Source organism: Nerophis lumbriciformis, linkage group LG16, assembly GCF_033978685.3.
Source record: "Nerophis lumbriciformis linkage group LG16, RoL_Nlum_v2.1, whole genome shotgun sequence".
NCBI classification, from domain to species: domain Eukaryota; kingdom Metazoa; phylum Chordata; class Actinopteri; order Syngnathiformes; family Syngnathidae; genus Nerophis; species Nerophis lumbriciformis.
Window position 1 is genome coordinate 25,365,025 of NC_084563.2, and position 23,290 is coordinate 25,388,314.

Here is a 23,290-nt window from a genome sequence, read left to right on the forward strand (position 1 = left end):
CATTAACACTGTTTCCAGTTGCATTTACAGAGCAGAGTTTATTTTGAAACTCTTAATCAAATCATGGTAGGATTTCTTCACTAACCCTGTAGTGCTCAGGGACCTCTGATGGGTAGCGGGCCTCTCTCCCAAACATAAAAAAAAAAGGGGAGTATGACGTCGTCATTTGTTTTTTGGTTCGGAGCCCAAACATAATGGCATCTAGGTATTCGTCCCAAGTTTCAGGTTTTGTGCCCACAAGTTTGCTGAGCGCCCTGGAAAATAAAACATATTCAAATTTTAAATTACAATTTGCATTTGTCAAAAACCTCACAATTGAATTGTACTAGCGTAAACTGAAGACCACATAGATCATATTTAATGAATAGATTGACCCCAGAAAAGGTAGGAGCTATATTTCCTTCACCTTTGGATGGTCCCACTCATCCTCTCCACCAAACCATTAGTCTGATGATGGTAGGGGGCACAGAGGCTCCGCTGGATTCCCAGCTTGGCACACACACTCCTGTAAATCTGTAAATGTAGAGTGCACATATGTCTTAGGATATGTAGCATTTTGTATTAACCACAGAAAAGTTTATATGTAAAAATTAATGTGGGAACCCTAATATTTGGAAGCTGTTACAATGCACACATGAATTCAGTCAAATAGTTGTCGTGGTTTCCATATTTACCGCATTGACAAATTCTGTGCCTTGGTCCGTCAATATTCTTTTTGGTGCCTCAAACTGATGAACATTTTTTATAATGCATTCGGTCACCTCTGCCGCATTTTTGGATTTGAGTGGATAAGCTTGTGGCCATTTAGTATAATAATCAATCATGACACAGATGTATTGATTGTCATTTTTTGTTTTGGTTAATTTTCCCACCAGGTCCATGCCTATAAGCTCAAATGGGTGTGTGACCTAAAAAAGTAGAATAAAGAAGATCAGATTAGGAGCAGGATCATTGGAGACAGTTTAATAATTTATTGGGTGTAAATAAATACAAATATCAAAATCTATTTTAATATGTTAACATGCTGTTGTGTAGTACTAATTAACCTGTTTTTACAGCTTCCTCTGTGACCCTCGGACTCAGAGCAAAGCCATGGAAGAAAAAAAATATATAAAATATATTCACCTTTATAGGTGTGTATTCCACCTCCTTTTTTATTATGGGCTGGCTGGCCTGGCAAACGGTACAATCGGCCACCTGCAAAAAACACAATTCATATGAACAACATTACCATCAACTGGCAACATTTGGTGACTGTCATTTCATATTGTGTAATAAAGGAAAGTTCTAGTAGGATTAGATAAAAAGCGAAATTGCTTCAAGTGTCATTGAATTACCCATTTATCAATGTCTGCGACCATTCCAGGCCAGAAAAATCGCCTGGAAATGGCGTCTCTGGTCTTTTTTTGTCCCGTGTGGGCTCCTATGGCACTGGCATGGAACTCAGTGAAGACATCATTGGCCTCTTTACTGTCCACACACAACCTTTGTTTTTTGGAGGATCTGGTCACACCGATGTAGTACATTTGCTCTCCTAAGAAATACATTGGAAAATATATCAACCCCAAGAAACATTTTCTTGTGAAGGTTGCTACATCCAGATGGGTTTGCTATCATGTTGAGACACCCAATGTTAAAGATGAATTGGATAAATAAAAAATTGCCATGGAGTGCTCCATGGCAAAGCTGCAACTGCATGAAATGTTAAAAATTTCATGAAGAAAAGTTGTATCAAGTAAAATGATTTGGAGAGAAACCTGTAGCAAAATAAAAGAAAACAATGGAGACACAGGCAAAGGAAATATTATCGCAACAAGAGATTACTGTGTAAGATTTCCTGCAATAACCATTGTCCATCCTTACCTAAGGCACCACTTACCCATAATCTGGGTCACAAGGTAGGAAAACATCCTGGGCAGTTAACAAGTCCATCACAGGACACACACAATTGACTCACACGTTCAAACCTAGGGGCCTACTTTTAAATAGTGTCTTCTAATAAAATAATATGAAGGATTTGGAAGTGGATTTAAAATACAATGACAGGGAAGTTAAGTAAACAATTATAACATCTTTAAAAATTATTGATAACACAATTATATGATACCATTATTGTCACAGTGTGCAAGTTCTGTATCTGCAAATGTATTATTGGTTTTCATATTTTTTTCACATTCCCAGGGTAATAACATAAACACATGTCAGAAAGAACATGTTATCAGATGCCAAAGTTGTCAGAAAAACTCTCTAGCGCCAACATATATCGCTCTAAGTAGTTTACTAAGTGTCTTGGATAATACTTGGGGAGTCAATCCTGCATGGTTGCATACTGTAGCTAAAGGTAGGCCAATATGACATGTGACTTCTTCAAATCTCTTGAACATAAAAGTTTCTGAAAATGCCACTCACCTTCAACATTGTACCTTGCAGACTTTCGGCGAATTTCATTTTTTTCTACCTTGGAGATGGCCGTTGAATAAATACCTTTTGTTTTATAGTCGAAAATAGCTCTATACAGCGAAGGATCCATTTCCACTAGCAAATTAAAAAGGTGAAAACAACACTGGGCCGATGTTTGAATCCAAGGGAGAGAAAAGATAATGCTTAAAAATGTGTAAAGAGCGTTTTAATTATGTTTAGATAATGCTATCTTGAAACCACTTTGGAAATTTGCCAAACTATTGATTTTCCTCAGAATCTGAAAGCAATCTATTAAGTGCGACCGCGGATTGATACTTGGCAATGTAAAAAAAACCGTGGTGATATGTCGCCTTCAAAGGGATTTAAATGATATTGTTGCAATTCAACATACATTGATACACAATAACGTAAAATCAACTATAATTAGTTTATTCAAATTTACTCTAGAGTTTAATCGAGAAAAGAAAACGTAAATTGTGAGAAGTTAATGGCTTGCTTTAAATGATATTGTTAATTGCAATTCAACATACATTGATACACAATAACGTAAAATCAACTATGATTAGTTTATTCAAATTTACTCTAGAGTTAAATGTAGAAAAGAAAACGTAAATTGTGAGAAGTTAATATGGCTTGTGTGATATTTAGATATACGCTGGTTGCGTGGTGACGTCAATACGCACTAGCTAGTGGACAATGTTAGAACAGTTACGCCTGATGCATAAAGTACACCTACAAACATTACAGCTTGCTTTAAATGATATTGTTGCAATTCAACATACATTGATACACAATAACGTAAAATCAACTATGATTAGTTTATTCAAATGTACTCTAGAGTTTAATCGAGACAAGAAAACGTAAATTGTGAGAAGTTATATGGCTTCCTATCAAAATCATTGGCAAATAAAAACAAACGCAGTAAGTTTGGTATAGGTTTTTATTTATTTTGTGTTACATAGAAATAACACTGCACTTCTTCTGAATTGGAACATCCAAAAGGAACCAACTTTGAAACCATAATTTTCTTTTCTTCTGGAAACATGTTAAGAGACCAATAAATTGTGTGTTTTGAATAGACACAGCAGTGTGTGTGTGCGTGTGTGTAATATATATACATTATATATATATATATATATATATTTATATATATATATATATATATATATATATATATATATATATATATATATATATGTATACACACATATATAGACATTTTTAGAACAGCAATATCCCCCCCACTGCAAGGAAAGGGCTACGATGAGTAACCAGGGTGAGTTTCATGTCTCTAGGACCTTCCTAGCCAGAGATAGATGGGGGGTGCATTTTATGGCAGGTGGGAAATGCACACCCCCCCCCATAACTCCAGTTCTGGTAGTCCAATTTTCACATGGTTTTCAGTGTATACCTGGGGGGCTATGATTAGTAACCAGGGTGAGTTTCATGTCTCTAGGACCTTCCTAGCCAGAGATAGATGGGGGGTGCATTCTGTGGCAGGTGTGAAATGGCACCCCCCCCATAACTCCAGTTCTGGTAGTCCAATTTTCACATGGTTTTCAGTGTATACCCGGGGGGCTATGATGAGTAACCAGGGTGAGTTTCATGTCTCTAGGACCTTCCTAACCAGAGATAGATGGGGGGTGCATTTTATGGCAGGTGGGAAATTCCCCCCCCCCCCCATAACTCCGCCTCTGGTACTTCGGGTACTTTTGGTAACGTTATTTGTGAATGTTCAATTTGAAACTTCTTAAAACCAAATCAAAGGTAGACATCAGATGCATTCATTTATTTATTCATCCATCCACCCATAAGCTCCTTAAAGTTAAAGAAAATGTCATATTTTTAAAATACGAGTATTGGATCACGACAACACATCGAATGAAGCAGCAAACATTCGTTCTTCTTGATGTCTCTAAAAAAGTACATCTAGAGGTTTACTTTGGTGTACATATTCTTTACAGTATAGCTGTCAATTGGTAGACAATACTACATTTTCGGGACAGCAAATATTCCAATATTAATTGGTTGTTTTCGCCTTATCTGATCTAATGACGGCGAAATCATTAAATGCTCACAATTTGGAATCCATCCACAAATAAGGATAATTTCACTTTATGTACTTTATTATGCCGAAAGAGGCGATTTCAGCCACTTGAATGACGGCGAAATCATTAAAGGCTCACAATTTTTAATTAATCCACAAGTAAAGCACAAGTAAAGAAAACTTGGATCATTTAACTTTATGTACTTTTTTATGCCGAAAGAGGCGATTTAAAAGAGGCTATTTCAGCCAACAGCCGAGTTAGATATACTTTTCGAGACGAGTGATGCAACCGAGTGACGTAAGCGCGCTCCCGCGTCAGGGGGTGCATATTATGGCAGGGGTGCGTTTTCCGGCACAACACCGGCCCGTGGCATAGGCCGTATAGGCAAATGCTAAGGGCGCCGTCCATCAGGGGGCGCCACGCCAGTGCCACAAATGTTGGAGAGAAAAAAAGAAAAGAAAAAAAAGTTGGTACTATTATTTCTAAATACAAAAAATAATCCCACGTTAATTAAAATGCAAAGTAAAGCCTATTTAATAGAAATATTATTTGTTACAACATTACGCCCCCCCCCCCTCCCCCCGCACGGTGCGCCCCCTCCCTTCCCGTATACATAGTTTTCACGCCCGACTGATTTCCCATGATGCTCCGCGCGATCCGCCATTTTGAAAGGCAAGCGCACCGGTACAACATCAGCAAATTCATATATACGAACCCGTTCACAAACGTATGCATAATGGCCGAGAAACCAGCAAAAAAGAAGTATAAAGAAGGCTTGGACAACCAGACGTTGGAAAGATACAACCAGAAGACACAATGCATAGGCGTTGACCCGTACGAAGTGCCGAAACAAAGTTTCACGTATGACCACAAATGCCTCCCGGCCATAACGTACATAGACATTTTGAACTACCTCGTCAATTACACCAGTGCCTATACAATGGAGGAATTGAGGGCATTCAAGTCTCTGGAGGCGTACAACCAGTTTATTAACGGATGGGTCAGCAACGTTAAAAGCATGACTGCAAACGAGAAAGTGCTTGTAGTGGGCAGGGTATGTATATATAACGTACATTAAAACCATGTGTTTAGCGAGGACACGTCGGACTCCTTAGGATAAGGGGAGTCTGCCCAAGCCTGTCCTCTCCCATCCACTTATATTTATTTATATATGTGATAAATTTGTTAATTTATTCAATTTGTTAGTTTTGATAATGCCCAACTGAAGGGCTCATTTCGTGTACAAGCAACCTGGGCTGAGATGGGCGCTATATATCCTGAGAAAGCTTTCGCTTTCGTGGTCCATCCCATAAAGGGCTTCGAGAATAGCAAATTGACAAAAAAATAAACAATACATCGTTCTAAAATGTTTAATAAACAGATTGAGACGTAATCCTACCTGTTACAAAGTGATCAGAACATATTTTGGAATGTTGAGATGGCTCCTCTTTCCTGTTGATGCTTGCCAACCACAAGCGTCGTCTCTCCTCGCTGATTTTCCTTGTCTGTTCTCCTTCGTTGTGTCTAATTTTAGGAATACTGAAAAATCCTCGCTGCACTGATCCATCCCGTTGATTTGTACATCCATTCACCCAACAGGAAATAACCATTATGCGCCTTTCACCAGTGTTTGCTCGAAGCTATTGTCAATAATCGTGAAGCGTGTCAACTAGGCCAGGTGTGTTTTGTTTGCCTCCCAAGATGGCGGATGACCCGGGATAACCCGGATGTGTGACGTCACGTAAACACAATGTATTCTTTTTGGACGTGCACCACATCAAAAAATCAACACAAGATGTCAAAACGGCCAAAACTGTCAGGTGCCCAGGGAAGAAAAAAGAGAAAAGAAGAGGAGGAGAAACGAGAAAAGACAGAGGTAGCAGGTAGGTGAGCCGAACATGAAATTATTTGTCTGTTACAGAATGTGATAGTAACCCGGCTTTTTAGCATTAAGCTAATGTCACATGATTCGGCAATTGCTAATCAATAAATAGCTAGTTCTGTTTTAACGTCGGGTTAATATTGTGGAGGGGGGTAAATTGTTATGGAAAATAATAATGTAACGTTAGGTAATTACAGTACTCCCACCTTACATTTTTCAGGGACATTTGTATTAGATCTTTTAAGCAGCTGTTTTTTTTTACATTGTATTGCCTTCTGGTTAGCTATGTTTTCTCTGCAGGTAATAGTCACTTTTCCACCCCTTTATATATTAGGTATAGTTGTAAGTTAAAAAAAAGGTCAAAGACAAAGCTATTCGGTTTCTTGTGAGTATATACACTTCACTGCCGATGTGGGGGGCGCCACCTAAAATCTTGCCTAGGGCGCCAGATTGGTTAGGGCCGGGCCTGGGTAACAATGTTTGATTGTACTGTCCCTGTCAAATAAATACATCAATAAAAAATAAATGAAGTGTTAGCTATAGCGAAGGAATTGTGTTGTCGCAAATGGACCTTAACCTGCTGCGGAAAGTTATATAAAGTCACGTGATTTCCAAGAAATCCAACCAGCAGTTACCCAATGTGACCAGCGGGGCGCCTTATTATGATTGCTTGTTGAGGAGGAAGAAGAAGAGATTTTATAAAAGCAGGTCTCAACTTCCGCGTCCATTGCATGTTTATTCGTCAAGCAAATTGTGTCGCTTTGTCTTTCTCCGAGGATTAAAACGAGAAAACTTTTTTTTTGTTCCTTCTGCACTTGTGACATTTAATCATGGACTTGCTTTCATTCTTTCTCTCAGTTGTACAAACACACAGCGTGACGCCTGGTAAGTCCACTTTATTTTCAAGTTTATACACCTCATTCCTTCGTGCTCTTTTGTGCTACTTTATCCAAAATACTCTCATTTATCTCAAGTTGTTTGTCAGTAAGGCCTTCCAGCAGGCCTCACGCTGAACGTGACATTTCCGCGTCTTGTTTTTTTATTTTCGTCTTCAATTGTTGCTCAAACATTCAGTGAGTCAAACTTGTTCAAGTTGTCTCACTTTAACAATATTTAGTTACACCAAAATACTCCCTACTTTGTATTTTGGCGTTTCCTGAAACGTTAGTTTCACTTTTTAGTGTGTATATTAAAAATAGACTGGTTCACTAATGTACATGTGCACAAAATTATTTCATATTTTCTAAAAAGTGGTGGGACTTATAATAAATATAAAAAAAATATTTCGAGGCTTTGTAGTTAATAAATCACTTGCATTTTCATGTTAAACCACTTATTGACATAAATTAAGGCCACAAAATGTAAAGCAAACCTGCTTAGATTTGGTCTAAACCAGGGGTCACCAACGCGGTGCCTGCGGGCACCAGGTCGCCTTAAGGACCAGATGAGTCGCCTGCTGGCCTGTTCTAAAAATAGCTCAAATAGCAGCACTTACCAGTGAGCTGCCTCTATTTTTTTTAATTATATTTATTTACTAGCAAGCTGGTCTCGCTTTGCTCGACATTTTTAATTCTGAGAGACAAAACTCAAATAGAATTTGAAAATCCAAGAAAATATTTTAAAGACTTGGTCTTCACTTGATTAAATAAATTAATTTATTTTTTTACTTTGCTTAAATAATAAATGATAAATGGGTTGTACTTGTATAGCGCTTTTCTACCTTCAAGGTACTCAAAGCGCTTTGACACTACTTCCACATTTACCCATTCACACACACATTCACACACTGATGGAGGGAGCTGCCATGCAAGGCGCTAACCAGCACCCATCAGGAGCAAGGGTGAAGTGTCTTGCTCAGGACACAACGGACGTGACGAGGCTGGTACTAGGTGGGGATTGAACCAGGGGCCATTCTTCCACTGCGCCACGCCGTCCCTGATAACTTTCAGAAAGACAATTTTAGAGAAAAAAATACAACCTTAAAAATGATTTTAGGATTTTTAAGCACATATACATTTTTACCTTTTAAATTCCTTCCTCTTCTTTCCTGACAATTTAAATCAAGGTTCATGTAATTTTTTTTTTTATTGTAAAGAATAATAAATGCATTTTAATTGAATTCTTCATTTTAGCTTCTGTTTTTTCGACAAAGTATTTGTGAAATATTTCTTCAAACTTATTATGATTAAAATTCAAAAAAATTATTCTGGCAAATCTAGAAAATCTGTAGAATCAAATTTAAATCTTATTTCAAAGTCTTTTGAATTTCTCTTTAAAATTTTTGTTCTGGAAAATCTAGAAGAAATAATGATTTGTCTTTGTTAGAAATATAGCGTGGTCCAATTTGTTACATATTCTAACAAAGTGCAGATCGGATTTTAACCTATTTAAAACATGTCATCAAAATTCTAAAATTAATCTTAATCAGGAAAAATTACTAATGATGTTCCATCAATTATTTTTTTAATTTTTTCAAAAAGATTCGAATTAGCTAGTTTTTCTCTTCTTTTTTTCGGTGGAATTTTTGAATTTTAATCCAACTTTTTTTATTGGCATTTTCAAACAGACAGAAAAAAGTACAAGTCAAAACAGTACAATTTTAAAGGCAGTAAATGATTCACACCCTTTCCCTTAAAACCCAAACCACCCACCCCACTCAGGTCCCACTAACGAGGGACAAATGGCGCAATTGTGTAACAAGTAAGACGACAAAGACAGACACATTCTCTCACACACACACACACACACACACACACACATACGCGGCCAGAGACAGACAGATATATATATATAAAATAAATAAAAAATATATATATAATAATAAAATAAAATAAAAATTAATAATAATAATAATAATATATAATAAAATAAAAAATAGAATAAAATAATACTAATAAATAAAAGGGAGATTATTCCTCATCTGCGTCTGGGCATAGGTCAAGAGAGTTGACATACAGCAAAAAAGGGCTCCATGAGCTTTCAAATGCTTGAACCGAGCCCTTTAGCGAAAACCTAAGTTTTTCCAGTTTTAGATTGTAGAGAACCTCTCTAATCCAACGGCCGTGTGATGGGGGGCGAGCCAGCTTCCAATTAAACAAGATCAATCGCCTGGCCAGCAAGGTCGTAAAAGCAACAGCGCGTTTTAGTGGTACCGGGCACATGTTATCGGGGCATACGCCAAAAATGGCTGATAATGGGTTGGGAGGAAAGTTTTGACCGTATGCTTTTCCGATTGTGTCAAAAATGTCCTCCCAAAAGGAACATAGTTTAGAGCAGGACCAGAACATATGGACGTGATCAGCCGGAGATTGTTTGCATCTATTGCAGGTATTGCTAACAGTGGGGTAGATTGTGGATAGTTTTGAATTAGTGTAGTGAATTTTATGGATTACTTTGCATTGGATGAGACTATGACGGGCACATATTGAGGAGGAGTGAACCAGTTTCAGGGCCGAGTTCCAGTGTTGATCGGATATGTTGGTATTAAGATCGCTCTCCCACGAGGCTCTTATCACTGATATAGAGTTTGGAGCAACTGAGCTTAAGGAGGTATATAACACGGAGATACATTTTTTATGATTAGGGCTCAAAGATAACAATGTATCTATAAGAGTTTCCGGAGGACGATTTGGAAAGTGTGGGAACTGCTTCTTTACAAAGTCCCGCGCCTGAAAGAAACGAAAAAGGTGGGAGTTCGGCAGATCGTATTTGGAAGAGAGTTCAGTGAAGGATGAGAACACTCCGTCTGCATAGAGGTCTTTCACAGTGGTGATACCATGATCGTGCCAAGTCATAAATGCGGGGTCAGTACGGGAAGGTTTAAATAATTGGTTTTTAAGTAGCGGGGTCAATATAGATGGGCCCTGAGAACCCATGTGTTTTCGTAGCTGGTTCCATATTTTAATGGAGATTGATACGATGGTATTTGTGCCTTCAAGTTTAAATGGGAAAGGGAGTGGTGAGCATAAGCAAGAATGTAATGAGGAGTGTGGGATTGCCGTTTCAAGGGATACCCAGGCCGGGAGGGTCTGAGAGCCTCCATCCATCCAGTATAGGAGTTTCTGTACATTAGCCGCCCAATAGTATTGTCTGAAATTGGGGAGAGCAAGCCCTCCTTCAGATTTGGGAGATTGTAGGACAGACTTGCGGATTCGAGCCAATCCGGCCCCCCATAAAAATTTAGATATTGATTTGTCTAATTTATCGAAAAATGATTTAGTAATAAATATGGGGATATGTTGAAAAAGGTAAAGGAATTTAGGCAGAGTGATCATCTTGATCAGATTGATCCGGCCAGCGAGAGATAATGGTAAAACAGACCAGCGGGCAAAGTTCTTCTCCATCTTTTCAATTAGAGGTAAAAAATTTGCCCGGAGCATATCAGACATAGCCGGAGTAATAAGGATCCCCAAGTAATGAATCCCGTCATGTGCCCATTTGAATGCCGCTAGAGATCGTGGTAACTGTTTAGCTAAGGCATTAATCGGAAACAGCTCACTTTTTTGGTAGTTAAGTTTGTAACCAGAGTGTGTGCCAAACCGCTCCAAAATGTCAAATATTACCGGGAGTGAGCTAGCAGGGTCCGAGATGTACAGGAGCAGGTCATCCGCGTAAAGCGAGACTTTGTGCAACGTGTCCGACCGGGTGATACCTCTAAAGCCCGCCTCAGCGCGCAGCCAGAGAGCAAGGGGTTCTATCGCAATAGCAAACAGTAGTGGAGATAACGGGCAACCTTGTCTAGTGCCTTTTTTTAGAAAAATTGGGGCGGATAGTGTATTATTTGTACGTACCGAGGCTACTGGGGACGAGTACAAAAGTTTAACCCAGAGAATGAAATCTTCGTTAAAACCAAACCGACCCATCACTTCAAATAGATATTCCCATTCAACCCTGTCAAAGGCTTTCTCCGCATCGAGGGACACTACCACCTCCGGGGTCGAAGGGTTTGGCGAATGGATAATGTTTAGGAGGCGCCGAGTGTTGTGTGAGGATTGCCGGCCTAGCATAAAACCTGTTTGATCCAACGAGATGATGGAAGGCATCACCCTTTGGAGCCGGAGAGCGAGAACCTTGGATATAATTTTTAGATCTACATTTAAGAGCGAAATTGGTCTATAGCTGCTGCAAAGCAGGGGGTCTTTGTCTTTTTTTAGGATGAGAGAAATGGTGGCCCTCGATAAGGTTTCTGGGAGGCGATGTTGCAGAAAAGCTTCATTATACATGTCTCTTAGAGCCGGAGCAAGAGCACTGGAGAAAGTCTTGTAATATTCTGCACTGAAGCCATCCGGGCCGGGTGACTTATTGCTCTGTAAGGATTTGATGGCTTCCGTGATCTCAATGACACTAATGGGCTGGCCCAGGCCCCTCGCAGCCCCACATTCTATCTGTGGGAATGTTTTATCGCCAAACAGCTCATCTGAGGAAGGGGGGCAGTCTGAGGTATATAACGTTGTATAAAATGCAGCAAATGTTTCATTAATCTTAGCTGGATCAGTATGTAGTTCTCCTGTGTTAGAGCGAATAGACGTGATTAGCCTCGAAGATGCTTCCTCCCTGACCCGGTGGGATAAGAGCCTGCCAGCTTTCTCCCCAGATTCAAAAAATCGTTGTCTGGATTTGAGCAGTTGTAATTTCGCTCTATTAACAGACATAAGGTCAAAGTCAGTTTGTAGGCGAAGGCGTTCTTTATATAGTGTCGGGTCTGGGTTTGAAGCGTATTTATCGTCGAGATCCTTAATCTTGCGGAGCAGCCCAGTGATTTGAATGGTCTCTGTCTTATTTAGGTTTGAAACAAAAGATATAAGTTGTCCTCTAATATAGGCTTTAGATGCTTCCCATAGTATACCTCTTCCAATTTCTGGCGAGTCGTTCAGTTCGAAAAAACACTTAATTTGATCGTGTAGAAAATTCCTATAACGATCTTCTGCTAGTAAGGCTGAGTTGAATCGCCATTGTTTAAGGGGTCTAGGTTGAGTGTCCATATTGATGTCGACTGAGGTGGGGGCATGATCGGAGATTACGATACTATGGTAATTACATGTTTTGGTTTTGGAAAGCAATCTATTGTCGAGAAGAAAGAAGTCTATCCGAGTGTAAGTGTGATGTACATGGGAGAAGTAGGAGAATTGTTTAATTGTAGGGGAGGCATGTCTCCATGTGTCTGTAAGACCCAACTGTTTAGCGAAAGTATCCAGTGTTTTAGCTGAATTAGATAAGGGAGCCAGTTTGTTAGATGATCGATCCAGTACAGGATCCTGCACCAGGTTAAAGTCCCCGCCCATAATGATGAAATGGTTTCCAATGTTCGGAAATGATGTAAACAATTTAGTCACATAAGAGTTGTCATCCCAGTTGGGTCCATAAACGCTAGCGAGTATGACTGGGGTGCCTTGCAGCTTTCCCGACACAATAATATAACGACCAGTCGGGTCTGCTACAGTTTGATTGAGTTCGAATGAAATATTTCTACGAATAAGGATAGCTGTGCCCCTGGCCCTTTCGTTGAATTTTGAATGGAAAATATGGCTGATCCAGCCTCTTTTAAGTCGTGAAATCTCTCTGTTGCGAAGGTGGGTCTCCTGAATGAAAAATATATCTCCTTTGAGGTGTTGCAAATGGGTCAAGACCCTCCCAATTTTAGTGGCGCTCCCCACTCCCCTCACGTTCCATGAAACAAATCTAAGTGTATTACTGGTGCTTGTCATGTCTCACCATGTCCAACTAGGAGAGCAGAACGGGCTGATGTATACAAGCAGGTCAGGAGGGAGGCTGATGCACGATAACTGGGGACTGCAGAGAGTACTGGTAAGAGGAGGGGATGAAACAGAAGCGTGAGAGGAAGGAATAAGGAGATAAACAAACCAATAAACACACATACATATAGAAAACACAACAGACTCACACACACACTCACAGACACAACAACATACAACAATGCCAGGTGGATTAAACCTGGCAACCACCTACAGGGCCATCGTCCCAGGACCTGAGAACCCCATTGTCGAAACTGAACCTTAAGTGTCCTTTTCACAGCAGTGCGCTGTCCTTGCGCCTGCATGGACGTATCCATATCGGCTTCCGGGTTTTTCCACCTCCCGAGAACAACAGATTGGCTCCAACTGAGTCAGAACATATTAAAGTGCATCAAAACTGCAATATATTCCCTCAGGAAACATAGTACCCAGTACTAAGATAACTTCAGAAAGTGAGAAAAATAGATTATAAAGTATAAGCAACTCAAAAAGCATGTGGCAAAATAAAGTAAATGTAAAGTACAAGCAAGCGGTGTCACACATATACATACACACATACATACACCTATATACCGGTATATATATGCATATACACACACACACACACGCGCATAAACATGTATACCATCATGGATGTATAGGTAAGGAATAACAGTAACCAACCAAGAAATAAGTAGATCAGCAGCTAGGTCAAATAACAAAGAAGTAAACCACCGTGTAAAAATATATATCTATTAGAACATGATAACTAAATGTAAAGGGGAGACAAAATAATTTGAGTGTCGATGTAACAAAATAAAACAGAATGAACAATATTGCGGGTTGAAAGTGGATCCAATGAGTGTACACACAGATGTGATATTCACGGTCAGGCCTGGAGTTAGAGTTATGTTAGCATGGTTGATCGTGATAAAGCAGGCGTTGATTATTAAGGTTGGTGTCGGCAGTGTGGCATCCAGACATGGCTGCAGTCAGCCAAGCTAGCGCCACCCTGCCATGCACTGTGGGGTAGTCACACCGTATCAAATAAAGTTTCAATAAAGTCATACCGACTGAGATTACTCTTTTGCATGTTCTTGGCTGCGTTGATTGTGGGACTTGACAAAATCTTGGGCGTCTTTGAGAGATGTGAGTCGCCGTCTCTTTCCATCCTCGGTTGAAACCATTAGCTTAGCCGGATAGTGGAGTGCTGGTTTGAGGCCCAGCTTGTAGAGATCCCTCATGACGTCACGGTACACGGCCCGCTGTTCCAGTATTTCGGGGCAGTAGTCTTCGAAGATGTGTATCGGTGAGTCCTTGTACCTTAGTTTGCCTCTGCGTTTCCGAGCCTCCCGCACCACCAGCTCCCTCGTCTGGAATCGGTGGAAGCATATCACGATAGCCCGCGGCCTCTCACCGGGGCCTGGCTTTGCTGTTAGCGAGCGGTGGGCACGGTCCAGCTCCGGGGTCGACGACAGCGTGTGTTCACCCAGGACCTCGACCAGCAGTTGAGAGAAGAACGTTGTTGGATGTGGACCTTCAATGTTTTCAGGTACGCCAACAATTCGTATGTTGTTTCGACGACTTCTGCTCTCCAAGTCTATTAGCTTAGCTTTTAGCCTCGCGTTCTCCTCGGTTACGCATGTTAGCTTGGTGTTTATAGCCAGCATATCTCGGCTGGTCGTGTCGGCAAAGAGTTCTAGTGAGGAGAGGCGCTTCTGGTTTTCCAGAAGTGTGGTCTGTATACAATCCAGCGTGTTGTTGAGTTTGGAAAAGGCGGAGTTAAACTCCGACGAGAGAGAAGTCTTGTGGTCCGCTAGCATTGTAGTTAGCGTAGCCATGATGGTACTTGCCGCCAAGTCCTCCTTCCTTTGCTCCTCCTTTTTGGATCTGTTAGACATTTTCTCATTCAGCGCGAAAAAAGTATTAGTACTATTAAAACGTTAGTAGCAGTTACTGCATTCAGTCGAGCTGTACAGAATGGTAGGAATGAAATTTGCGGGAGCGTGGAAAAGTGCGACTACTCCATCTTGTCGCCAAACCGGAAGTCTGGAATTTTTGAATTTTAAAGAGTCGAAATTGAAGATAAACTATGTTTCAAAATTTCATTTTAATTTTTTCGTGTTTTCTCCTCTTTTAAACCGTTCAATTGAGTGTTTTTTTCATCATTTATTCTCTACAAAAAAACTTCCGTAAAAGGAAAAGAAATGTACGACGGAATGACAGACAGAAATACCCATTTTTTTAATATACTGTATATATAGATTTATTTATTTAGGTATTTTCGTTCAAATCACACTTACATGTAACTTACAAATGACAATATGTATATATATATATATATATATATATATATATATATATATATATATAAACACTTAAATGTAAAGTGTTTTTTGTGTTTAATATAAATGAACTCTGACCTAGTATAGTTCATATTGATATTTATCTGTTTCTATATATATTTATTGTGAGAAATCATTAAGATGATCAGTGTTTCCACAAATATAAATATCATTAATTATTAATAATAACATAGAGTTAAAGGTAAATTGAGCAAATTGGCTATTTCTGGCAATTTATTTAAGTGTGTATCAAACTGGTAGCCCTTCGCATTAATCAGTACCCAAGAAGTAGCTCTTGGTTTCAAAAAGGTTGGTGACCCTTGGTCTAAACAGTTTTAATATTTTTTTTAAATGAAACAAAAAACTCCAAACAGCTATAGGCAATCATATACTCTAAAATATGAAATAATATATTTAACAACAATAGCTTTCTTTGGTCTTATCCACTTGTCTTTAAACACACTTTAAAGACAGAAGAGGGTTTTCAAGCTTTGACTTCTTGTTGGTATCATTGCTCGCCATGACTCCTGCTCGCCAAAGTCTGGGCTGCACTGCATTTGTTTACCTGGGAGACACTTGACTATATCATGAGGCAGTTACACTTTCACTTAAAGTGTGTACTGTGTGTGTGTTGGATGTGTATTCTGTACTGTACTGAAGACTCAGATTACAAATACTTATACTGTTAAACCTATGATCAATAAACATATTGTACAGTACGTGCACTTATGCAACCGTCTGTCTGAAATATTTCATTTTCCATAATAAACATACACTAATTGAATAGGTCAGTTTTTAACAAAATTGGAATAGTCTGGAATTTAATTTCAACATCAACAAGACTTTAAGTTATTAATTTGACTTTAAGATATTCAACCTTTAAAAAAGACTATTTGTGAAGTCAACACATGCATGAAATAAAAGACAGTGTTCTTGTCTCTTAGAGCAGGATGTGATTCTTTACTGTGAGAAGTGTTTGAAGTTGAAATGAAGACACAATCATTTCAAATATGAGTTGTTGAACATGAAACTAAACAATAAAATGTTGGTTTTCTCTGTTTTGTCTTTCAGTTTTTCATTCACTGAAGTATTTCACCACTGCATCCTCTCATGTTCCAAACTTCCTAGAGTTTGTGGTTACTGGTTATGTTGATGAAGTTGAGCTTTCTCACTATGACAGCAACAGCAGGAAAACAGAATCCAAACAGGACTGGATGAACAAAATCACAGCAGAGGAACCAAACTACTGGCAGAGACAAACAGAGATCAGTTTTGCTCATGAACAGGTCAGCAAAGTCGACATGGAATTTTATAGGAAGCTCTTCAACCAAACTGAAAGTTTGTTATGTTAAACATTTTAATATTCAAATATATTCAAATTTACTTATGCACTTTTTATAGTGTAGTAAACACACATTACTGTACTGATACCTTCTGTATCATCCGTGTGTGCGTGTGTGCGTGTGTGCGTGTGTGCGTGTGTGCGTGCGCGCGCGTGTGTGTGTGTGTGTGTGTGTGTGTGTGTGTGTGTGTGTGTTATAGTAATGAGGTTTCCCTTTGTATCATTCTTTCAGGTGTTCACATTTTCCAGTGGATGTCAGGATGTGAATGGAATGATGAGACTGATGAGTTTCATGGTTGGGAACAGTTCAGTCATGATGGAGAAGATTTCATATTATTGGACATGAAGACATGGACCGCAGCAAAACCATAAGCTGTCCCCACCAAACACAAGTGGGACAATAACATAGCTTTGATGGAATACCAGATGTTTTACTTCACTAAGTAATGTCCTTACTTTAAGAAGTATCTGAACAATGGGAGGGAGGTCCTAATGAGAACAGGTAGAACCACATGATGAACTTTCACTTTTGTAACATGTTAGCACGTCCCCTATAGGAACATTACTAGCATTGCAACCTACACTCTGTCCATTTCTAGGCTTCTGTCTTCTCTTCTCTCCTTCTTTACTCCTCTCGCACCTTCTGTCCACGTCGTCCTCCGTTCACACCTCACTTTCCGCGCAGTCTTCAGAGGTGTTCCTCCTCCAGAAGATGCCGTCCTCTCCGGTCAGCTGCTTCGCGACAGGAAAGACGGTGAGGAGCTCCACGAGGACGTGAAGCACGGAGAGCTCCTCCCCAACCACGACGGAACCTTCTAGATGGCGGTGGAGGTGATGGCTGACGTGGAGGGCTAGTACGAATGTGTGTTCCAGCTGTCTGGCGTCAAGGAGGACCAAGCTGGAGAGAAGAAGCATCCTGAGCAACGCCAGCGATGAAGGTGAGAAAGACACACTTACATTCATTTTTAAAATGTTTATTCTTAAACAGTCATGTTTTAACTGCTATGTAAATATATGGTGTGAATGAATGGAGAAGAGGTAGGATTCATGGAACCATGTGATGTTCCTTCATGAAACTTGTGAAGCAGGTGTCAAACAAATAAATCATACCATACCAACAGGCAATGTGGCCGTCGCTGCCACGCTGGCGGTCCTCGGTGGGGCGGGCCTCCTGGCGGCCGTCATCATCTTCATCGTCATCAAGCGGCGCAAACGCAGACAAGGTGAGGGACACAAGTGTTTCCTCTTCCAGGAAGACATAATAAGTATTTCCTTTCTGTCATTTGTGAGACGTGAGTTTCACTGCTTTCTCTTTCATTGCAGCCGAATACGATCCAGCTCGTAAGTAAAACGTCTTCTCTTTCTTGGAAACAATAACAATAAACAACGCAGTGGTGAAGCATCACTAATGCACTTTGTAAGTTAGATATAAGTGTTCTGTTACAACTAAAAGTTGTAAACTCTTGTTGTTGAAATGTGTTGTGCTTAAATAAGCTTGTTATGTAATTAACATTACATGTGTATTTGTCGCCATCATGTGGTCATGGCAGTTACTACATCATTGAGAAGTGTGTACCGTATTTTCCGCATCATAAGGCGCCCTGGGTTAAAAGCCGCGCCTTCAATGAACGGCATATTTCAAAACTTTGTCCACCAATAAGCCGCCCCGTGTTGTAAGCCGCATCTAACTGCGCTAAAGGAATGTCAAAAAAACAGTCAGATAGGTCAGTCAAACTTTAATAATATATTAAAAACCAGCGTTCTAACAACTCTGTTCACTCCCAAAATGTACGCAAATGTGCAATCACAAACATACGTATATCAACATGGACAGAGCTGCGTGAAAAAAGCCACCCGGCCTCTTCGCGTAAACTTAAACTTACCTTAACCACTCGCTCATCTTTTCTTCATCCATCCCTTCGAGTTAGCTTTTATGATGACGCCGGCTGGAAAGGTCTCTTTTGGCAAGGTCTTCCTTTTGAATATCACCATGGGTGGAAGTTAGCCTGGCAAGCTAGAACCACAGTGAAGGATGACTTCTCATTCCCTGTGGTGCGAATATTCACCGTACGTGCTCCCGTTCCACAGTGCGGTTCACAGGAATATCAGTTGCTGTGAAATACGGTAGTAATCCGTGTGCGGATGGAGAGATTGCGTCTTTTCATGAACCGGGTCCTTGTCGCTTAGTAGGAGCCATTTTGTGGTCTTTACAGATGTAAACAGGAAATGAAACGTACGGTGATATCCGCGCGTTTTTTCTTCTTCTTCCGGGGGCGGGTGGTTGCTTACAGTAGAAGAAGAAGCGCTTCCTGTTCTATGGGGGCGGGTGCTTACCTTGGCGGTTGCTTGCGTAGAAGAAGAAGCGCTTCCTGTTCTACCGGGAAAAAAGATGGCGGCTGTTTACCTAAGTTGCGAGATCGAAACTTTATGAAAATGAATCTTAATATTTATCCATATATAAAGCGCACCGGGTTAAAAGCCGCACTGTCAGCTTTTGAGTAAATTTGTGGTTTTTAGGTGCGGCTAATGGTGCGGAAAATACGGTATTTTGAATCAAACTTTATTGACCGGAAGTTGCATAAGCCAAGCAGAGAAATCTACGGTGCCAGCACGTACTTTATGGTGGTTATTTTCGAAGAAATACTGCATATATCTTTTGTTTAAGGTTGCATCGCCGGTATGTATCATAAGTTGAACTTTGAAACTTGGTTTTTGTCTAAAATATTTCGAGCTAAATTTATGATTTTTGATGTATGATCTTTGCCATACTCATTAGCAATAATTTGCGATGGCATCTAAGATGGCGTCGTAGTACAAATTCACTTTGTTTACCTTCTCATGCCTTTTAAGGTAGCATTACAGCATATATATGATACATTTGCATAACATATGTATATATTGACTGTATTGTTTGTCTTTTTAGTTTCACCCTTTTGAATGTCAATAAACCTGCTGACAACGCTCATCGGTCTCCAGAGTCGTGACGTAAGAAAGGTGTTAAACAGCCCTTGCATCAGACATGCACCCCTAACGGCACAATAAGATATATAATATATTAATATCATCTATTAAATACTCATGTTTGTTACACACGTTTATGTCAGGTATATTCAATATAATATTGACTTTCTGTTTCTGCCACAAAAAATACCCCAATTGTAAGTCATAATTATTGGATAAAAAGTCAAAATTATGAGAGACAAAGTCATAATTATGAGCAAAAATGATAACTGTGAGATAAAAGGTAAAAATGATAAGCTAAAAGTCATAACTATTAGATTTTTAAAAATCATGATTTTGAGATATATAAAAGTTGTTATGCTACAAAACCCAAAACCAGTGAAGTTGGCACGTTGTGTAAATGGTAAATAAAAACAGAATACAATGATTTGCAAATCCTTTTCAACCTATATTCAATTGGATAGACTGCAAAGACAAGATACTAAATGTTCGAAATGGAAAAAAATTTTATTTTTTGAAAATATTAGCTCATTTGGAATTTGATGCCTGCAACATTTTTCAAAAAAGCTGGCACAAGTGCCAAAGAAGACTGAGAAAGTTGAGGAATGCTAATCAAACACTTATTGAACAGGCTAATTGGGAACAGGTGGGTGCCATGATTGGGGGTAAAAGCAGCTTCCATGAAATGCTCAGTCATTCACAAACAAGGATGGGGCGAGGGTCACCACTTTCTAAACAAATGCGTGATCAAATTGTTGAACAGTTTAAGAACAACATTTCTCAACGATCTATTGCAAGGAATTTAGGGATTTCACCATCTACGCTCTGTAATATCATCAAAAGGTTCAGAAAATCTAGAGAAATCACTGCACGTAAGCGAGGATATTACGGACCTTCGATCCCTCATATCCCTTATATGTACTTCATGAAAAAGTGACATCAGTGTGTAAAGGATATCACCACATGGGCACAGGAACATTTCAGAAAGCCACTGTCAGTAACTACAATCGGTCGCTACACCTGTAAGTGCAAGTTAAAACCCTATGCAAAGCCAAAGCCATTTATCAACAACACCCAGAAAGGCTGCCGGGTTTGCTGGGCCCAAGCTCATCTAAGATGGACTGATGCAAAGTGAAAAAGTGTTCTGTGGTCTGACGAGTCCACATTTCAATTTGTTTTTGGAAACTGTGGACGTCGTGTCCTCCTTAACAAAGAGGAAAAGAACAATCCGGATTGTTCGAGGCGCAAAGTTCAAAAGCCAGCATCTGTGATGGTATGTGGGTGTATTAGTGCCCAAAGCATGGGCAACTTACACATCTGTGATGGCACCATTAATGCTCAAAAGATGTGACATGAGTGGACTTCCTTCACCAGAGTGAGGTGTGGATTAGCATGATGAGTTAGCTCACGGTGCCTTTTGTGCTCCGACAACTGCTGACGGTGGTAACGAGCTCCCAGAGAGACCTGAACGCTGAGGTAGAGCCAGTAGTCGGCACACAAGGACTTATCTCACATGGACTTTTCTCTACCTGCACCTCCAAATGTTCTTCTGACTTTGTGTGAAGATGATGTTCCACTGAGCTCTCATGGCGCTCACTCTGCCACACGCTAACTTTGACACTTGGATTTTTGTTGGGAATGTGCTGAGTAGTCTTCTTCCTGCAGGATGCTTTGTGTACTGGAACACAGAGATGTCTCCATTGCTGAGGGACGTCATCACACTTCACTGACATTTGCACAAATTGCTCCTCATGTTATATGATGTCTTCTTTGGCTGTTTATGGCTGACAAACCACATTATATCAAATAATCTTTTTCAACAATATTTAGCCAATTACTCATGTTGATCTTTGTGTCCATGTAGTTAGGTCATCACTTATGGCTCATGTGTCATCACATTTACCAGGAGTTCTTTTTTTCCCTTTCAAACCAATTTGATTATCAATGAATATCACATTATGTCACAATTATTTTTACAAGTATTCAGAATGAAGAATTATATATTTTTTAAATTACTGTAAATCTTGAAGACGAGGCTTAGATACAAAGCAGAATGGGGTTTGTTTACAGACAGTTCCAGTAAGTGTGACGGAGGGGGTCAAGCTTTTTATGAAAAAACGCTGCAGAATATTTATATTTTAGCAAACATTTGGCTGTTTTTTCCGTTTGTTTTTGCATTTTTGCTTGATTGCCAAACATGGAGGATTTTGTTTGGGAATGAAACTCTTGATATTCAGTGTTTTATATGTACTACGTTTTAGGTACATTCTGTTTTTGCATTTTTGCTTGATTGCCAAACACGTGGAGGATTTTGTTTGGGAATGAAATGAGGGACTTTCATATTCTCTTGATATTCAGTGTTTTATACGTACAATGTTTTAGGTACATTCTGGCTGTCTTATTCAATAAAAACTTGGAAATATAATTCTATTTTGAGAGGGTTTGTCATTCAAGAATTATATATATTTTTAAATTACCGTAAGTCTTGAAGACGAGGCTTTGACACAAAGCAGAATGGGGTTTGTTTACATACAGTTCCAGTTAGTGTGACGGAGGGGGACACACTTTTTATGACAAAGCGCTGAAGAATATTTATATTTTAGCAAACAATTGGCTGTTTTATACGTTTTTGCTTGATTGCCAAACACGTGGAGGATTTTGTTTGGGAATGAAACCCTTGATATTCAGTGTTTTATACGTACAATGTTTTAGGTACATTCTGGCTGTCTTATTGAATAAAAACTTGAAAATATAATTCGGTTTTTGAGGGGGTTTGTCATTACACACATGATAACACTTTTAGCTTGCAGTAATGCAAAACGAGTGTCAAATGTTTCAAGTGTTCCTGTGAAAAGAACACAAGCACATACAGCAGATTGTGAGACACTTTTACAGATGAATTAAGAAAAATAATTCCAGCTGTTTGAATTATTTGCCGTGAATTTCAAGGTGCCAACATTCCATCGAAAAAAGGAATGGAGCCTAGAAGGGTCACAGTTTGTCTGGTATTAATTTCAGAATAATCCAGTCTGTACTGCACTCCACTGGAGCAATGATTTTCCTGCGTTGTAGGTCCTGAAGCTCATCTTTTAGCGGCTTCATCATGGCGACTGGAACACGTCTCTTTGGCAGCTGTTTTACCGTTTCGTCAATCTCCATTTTGTATTCTCCTTCCAGACACCCATCTCCAGTGAACACATCAGCATACTCTGCTTTTATTGGCCCGATTGTCCATTATGTACTGGAAGGCTTCTCTAAGGTGATATGCTGTCTATTGCAAATATATTTTCATAGTGCACCTTTATCAGTTTCATGGCCTCACTGGCCCTTTTACCAAGCAGTGGCACAGCACCGCCTTTGTCCACCACCTGGAACTCCAACTGATAACAGTCTTGGGTTTCTCGGGTTCCTTAATGGCCTCAGTTTGCTTTTATTGTACATTACTAGCACAGTTTTTTGTGTCCTCAAGTTGTATTTCAGAATCAAGCATGTTAATTGTGATGACATTGCAGGTAGCGTCACAATCAATCTGGAATTTCACAACGTCTTTGCCCAGGAGC

At 39.6% G+C, this 23,290-nt stretch overlaps 1 protein-coding gene and 1 long non-coding RNA gene across 2 annotated transcripts; both read left to right on the top strand.

Annotated features, from left to right (window-relative positions):
• Positions 1-7,050: 7,050 nt before the first annotated feature.
• Positions 7,051-17,663, top strand: LOC133617324 (H-2 class I histocompatibility antigen, Q10 alpha chain-like; the record flags this gene model as incomplete). Its single annotated transcript, XM_072914950.1, is given in 4 exon segments — positions 7,051-7,236; positions 16,499-16,765; positions 17,002-17,271; positions 17,317-17,663. Coding segments are annotated over 4 exon segments (939 nt in total), but the record flags the coding sequence as incomplete, so codon positions are not given.
• On the top strand, positions 17,664-18,338 carry LOC140676648 (uncharacterized). Its single transcript, XR_012050916.1, has 3 exons — positions 17,664-17,707; positions 17,891-17,992; positions 18,093-18,338. It is a non-coding gene; the product is annotated as an uncharacterized lncRNA (long non-coding RNA).
• The last annotated feature ends 4,952 nt before the right edge of the window (positions 18,339-23,290 follow it).